We start from the raw sequence: 4,848 nt of genomic DNA on the forward strand, positions 1-4,848 counted from the left end.
GCTCTATGGAGCAGCATCAGACTCATATTCTGACTAGAATTGAGTCGGACTACGTCAGGCTAATATAACCACACATTTGGGATTAAATTTGTAACATTAGGAAAATAAAGTCTTAATATTAGTAGGATAAAACTGGATTAACGATTAAATTTGTGACATTATGGGATTAAATTTGCAACACCACAATGATAAGTTATAGCATTTTGGGATTAAAGTCATAAGATCGTAGTTTAACCGAATTAACATTTAAAAGATAAATGTTGTAACATTACAAGATTAGGCTCCTAATTTTACAAGAATAACATGGTAACATTTACATAAGATAAAAGCTCCAACATGGAGACATTAAAGTCAAAACATTAGAAGAATGAAGTCTAAATATAAATAGGATTAAACTGTAACATTAGGAGATGAAATCTGTAACATAAACCAGGATTAAGTCCTAATATTACACCAGCACTAAAGGCTGGATGGACACTGGTAATAATCCTTATACAGTGGTCATTTAATCCATCAGGGATTCAATCATTTCACACACAATAAGAATCCGCAGCAGTTTAATGGAGCTCCTCCCAGCAGGTCAGTGCAGATATGCAGTGATTCATCCCTGTTTTGTCTCAATCACTTCGCAGGTAAACAACCCACCCATCACCCATGTAGTATGCGTTTAACTGCTTCTGCCGACTCTCTGCTCTGCTATTCTACGTGTCATCAGTTCTTTAAGGAATTAGAAATGATTTTCTTTGATCTTAGGAGTTTCTTTTCATGCTTCTGCGCAGTCGTCACCTCTGAAGGCCGGGTTGATCAGGTCCTTCCTGTTTGCACAGAGTAGAGCGTTCCCGAACACCAGGTCCAGGCAGCAGAGCAGCAGGTGGTACGAGTTCACCAGGTCATCGCCGATCATTCGGAAGTTACCTTCAGGGAAACAAATCCACGGATCAGAACTAGAAGGGAAACTGATGTTTTACTGGAGTGTAACTATCATCTCTGCAATGATGTAGTAGATGTAAAGGGTGTACTTGTGGATTTTGGCCCGATGTGTTTGTGTATATATATATATATATATATATATAAATATATAACACACATATATACATATACATAACACATATATAGGTAAAGATATTTGTATAAAAAAAGCATATACATATATATGACACATATACGTGTGTGTGAATATTGGACAACAAACAAGTTTAACAGGAATGTTATTCAACTTTTAAGTTAATTTAAGAGCAATTAGAGGGTGAGGGGTGTAACCCAGTGTTAAAAGCACAAGTAAAAAAAATATATATATATATATAGATCTTGAATTAATATCTTCTTCTATAATACTTGTTCTACTTAAAATGTATGGATTTCATGTCTTAGTTAAATAAGTTGATAAACATGTTCATAAATCTAAATAAAAAATGCTAAAAATCTATAAAAACTTTGATATTTACTTGTGGTTTTAACACTGGGTTACAGGGGGTATGAAAAATAAGTTTTACTTCTTAAAAGCCCTTTTCAGACAATTTCCATTAATTGATGTCATTTCTCTGGCTGTATAAACAGACAGGTTTATCTGGTGGAGGGTTTTGTTTCTATTTATGTTCAGGTGAATTTAGTTAGTTTGGAAAGTGGTGTTTGGTTTGATCAGGGTTTCCACGGGCCATTAAAAAACATTAAAGTTATTAATTTTTTATTTTTTATTAAGGCTTTAATTGGCAAAAAAATTCCTTAAATGTTATTATCATGGCATTTAAAATGCTGTATAAAAAGAGCATTAAAAAGCATTAAATTAGTTACTCATTCCTGTATAAACCCTGATGTTAACTAGTCTCTTTTGTGTGTATTTTGTGGATTCATTTATTGTTGTCAAAAAATGTTTAATAAATTCCAATTCTTATTCCTATTTTACATGGATTAGTGGGAAAGATTTATTATAGTTTAATAAATAACACGAAACACAACCTTCAGAGAACTTTGAGGAGGATCTTTAATAGTTCCTGTTTAATGTAATAGTCTCTAGATCAGGAGTCTTTAATGTTTTCCAGGCCAAGGACCCCAAACTGATGGCGATGGAGCAGGGACCCCCTAATTATATATATTGTATGAAATAGTGTTCTATCAAACTGGTCCTATAGTCCCTCTATTACAGATGGAGTAATGTAACTAAAGTAATCCCTCCCTGGGATTATTAAAGTATTTCTGGTTCCTGGTTGATGGGACAGGTGTTGTGAATGAAACGGTTCCCAGCTTGAAAGAGCTCCTGTGTGTCTCTGAATGTGAGCATTGATGACTGAAAGACATCTTCTGCCTCCATTTATCTGTTTACTACAGTCTGTTGAATTCATGTTCATGTGGATTTAAAGACATTTCAAATAGTGGAAACAATTGCAGGGAGGAATATTAACAAAAAAAAGTCTAATCAATCACTTTTTGGATCCCTAGGGGTTGCAGAGCCCCTGTTGAAGACCTCCGCTCTAAAGAAATAACCTCAAACATTGTACCGATATGAGCAAAAGCTTTCAAGAGAACAGAGTGGGTTTATTTCTGGATACCTTTGGTGTAGACAAACAGGGTCCAGCAGAACTTGAACACATCACTGATGTGACACGGCAGCCGCCTGCAGGGTTTTAAAGAAGAGACACTGTTAGGCGCATCGCAGCCCCGCCGGATGAGAAGCCGGCGGCGCTCTGTACCTGTGCTTCCTGCTGCGCGGCTGCCGTGGCGCCTCGCTTCCCTGCGGATTCGCAAACAGGTCGCTGAAGATGGGCTCGAACTTGCGAAAGATCACGGTGGAGACCTCGAAGTTACGCTCCAGCCGGTCCATCCTCAGCCGGAAGTCCTGCGACAGGCTGGACATGTCGGCCCACTTCCGCATCTTGGAGAAGAACTGGATGAGACTGTGAGCAGAGAGGGAGGAGCAAAACTTTCTCACCTTGACGATTCAGACCAGCGTATGCCTGACGTACGAAGAATCTGGCAAAAACGCTGGCATACATTAAATAAGTTATGAGCACTAGTGATGGGTCCATTAACACCGATGCGTGGAGCCCATAGAGCAAAACACTATCGGTGAGCGTGTGGTTTCAAGAAAGTCATGTGACCGATACAGGAGTTGTTTCTAACGGACTGACTCACTAAACTGTGTTTAAAATCATATCTGTCAACATGATGGATCTGCTAAAAAAAAATATCTCTTCTTTTGCACTTTATCATTAAAATGATCAATAATTTTGGAGCAACCTAAAAGGAATAGGAACGTTTCAGTTGTTGCGTTTTTATTTTAATTTTCTTGCTGTGTCATCCTTTTCCTCTGGGACGTCACGCATACGCTGGATAAATCATCAAGGTGTGACGGGGCCCTAAGGAAGACGTCTAAGCAGAACAAAGAGCAAAATGTGCAGCTCTGGGCAGCAGCAATCAAGCTAGTGAGACGAAATCCCTCCTTCTGATTGGCTCTTATCTGTCTTTATAAAAGAGTAACAGTTGGTAGCTTAAAAACAGGCTGCTTTGAGGCAGGGCATCTTTTCTGTCCTAGGATGTAAGAAGCATCGGGCAACAGATGATGGGGGGGGGAGTCTGACCTTAACTTGGCGCAGCGGAGGATCCTGGTGAGGGAGACGCAGTTTCCCTCCATCAGGCCTTTCCCCACTGTGGGAGTGGAGCCTTTCCTGCAGGCGGCATACAGAGCACAGGCCAGCCAGTGGACCACCTCTCCCTGAAAACAATACAGGAAAATAACCTTTGTTCATCTTTAGATGCTGTTAATACTCTGCTTCCTCCACTTTAGTTCAGCTCATGCAGAAACAAGGAAAACAACATATTTCATCTCATTTTAACTATAAAAATAAATACATTTAACGGACTATTTGACTGATGAAGCAGCTCATTGATGCGGTACGGCAGATCAATTTGATCTTTAGTTGAGCCTTAAAAATTATGCTCGGCCACAATGTTTTCTACTTTTTTTTTTTTTTCTATTTTTACTGTTATATTTACTGTTAAACAATGAACCAGTCATCTCCAGCTATCTGTTCATTACAACCACTAGCTAGACATCCACAGTTCCACAGGATACATAGAAAGGGATGATTGGTTCTCCCTTTATTAGATATTATAGAAAAAGGAAGAAATAAACACACAAAGATTACGAACATAAATCTTTTGTTTAAGATCAAAAATGCTAAGGTGCACTTCTGTTATACAATGGGTAAGAAAAGTAAATAATTTACTGATGCATAAGTGTTAAAAAAAAGATCTAGGAAAAAAAAAAGAGGAAGAGAGGGGAAAAGGATGGACGGATCGGAGTGACACATCTGATCCATCTTTTCATGAACGGATCCCTTTTTAGTGTTAAAGTGGTGATAGAATGATTCTATAGGGTATCTGGTCCTTCAGGTCTCTAATAGGGTGTGTAACATTGGTTGGGCTGAAAATGGCATATTAGCTGTTCTATGAGCCCTAATGCAGCCTGGTTAAAAGCCCTAGAATGAAACCACAGGTTTTCTTCCTTTTATGGTAGGATCATGAATATTTAGATGAGCTGTGCTCTGATTGGTTGGTTTATAACGAGCCAAGCTGCTGAGCAAAGACGCATGATAGCAACAAGCACTCACTCACTGAAACATCAGATTGTTGATATGGTAGGGGGACCAGACGTCCTCTTTTTCACTGACATGTCCTACTTTTTAGACCTAAAAAAAATATCTGGTGCAGCAGAACCGAACCGTCAGCTCCGGGAACCATGGTGGACAGGGGCAGGGAGTCAGCGGGACACGGAGCTGGATGATCAATTCTATTCAGTTTATTTCTATAGCTCCGATTCACATCATGTCATCTCAGGTCACTTTCCAGTTC

General features: G+C 39.0%; 1 protein-coding gene across 1 annotated transcript in view; it reads right to left on the reverse strand.

Annotated features, from left to right (window-relative positions):
- Window positions 1-4,737, reverse strand: part of rbl1 (retinoblastoma-like 1) — a 22,485-nt gene extending 17,748 nt beyond the window's left edge. Inside the window, exons 1-5 of the mRNA XM_015395422.1 lie at window positions 4,714-4,737; window positions 3,576-3,733; window positions 2,688-2,891; window positions 2,547-2,611; window positions 770-915 (exon numbers count right to left, since the gene is read on the reverse strand). Of these exons, the coding sequence (XP_015250908.1) occupies window positions 770-915; window positions 2,547-2,611; window positions 2,688-2,891; window positions 3,576-3,733; window positions 4,714-4,737 (597 nt within the window). The remainder of the gene's footprint in view (window positions 1-769; window positions 916-2,546; window positions 2,612-2,687; window positions 2,892-3,575; window positions 3,734-4,713) is intronic.
- Window positions 4,738-4,848: the final 111 nt, after the last annotated feature.

This window comes from Cyprinodon variegatus, unplaced genomic scaffold, assembly GCF_000732505.1.
Source record: "Cyprinodon variegatus isolate N-32 unplaced genomic scaffold, C_variegatus-1.0 Scaffold740, whole genome shotgun sequence".
NCBI classification, from domain to species: Eukaryota; Metazoa; Chordata; class Actinopteri; order Cyprinodontiformes; family Cyprinodontidae; genus Cyprinodon; species Cyprinodon variegatus.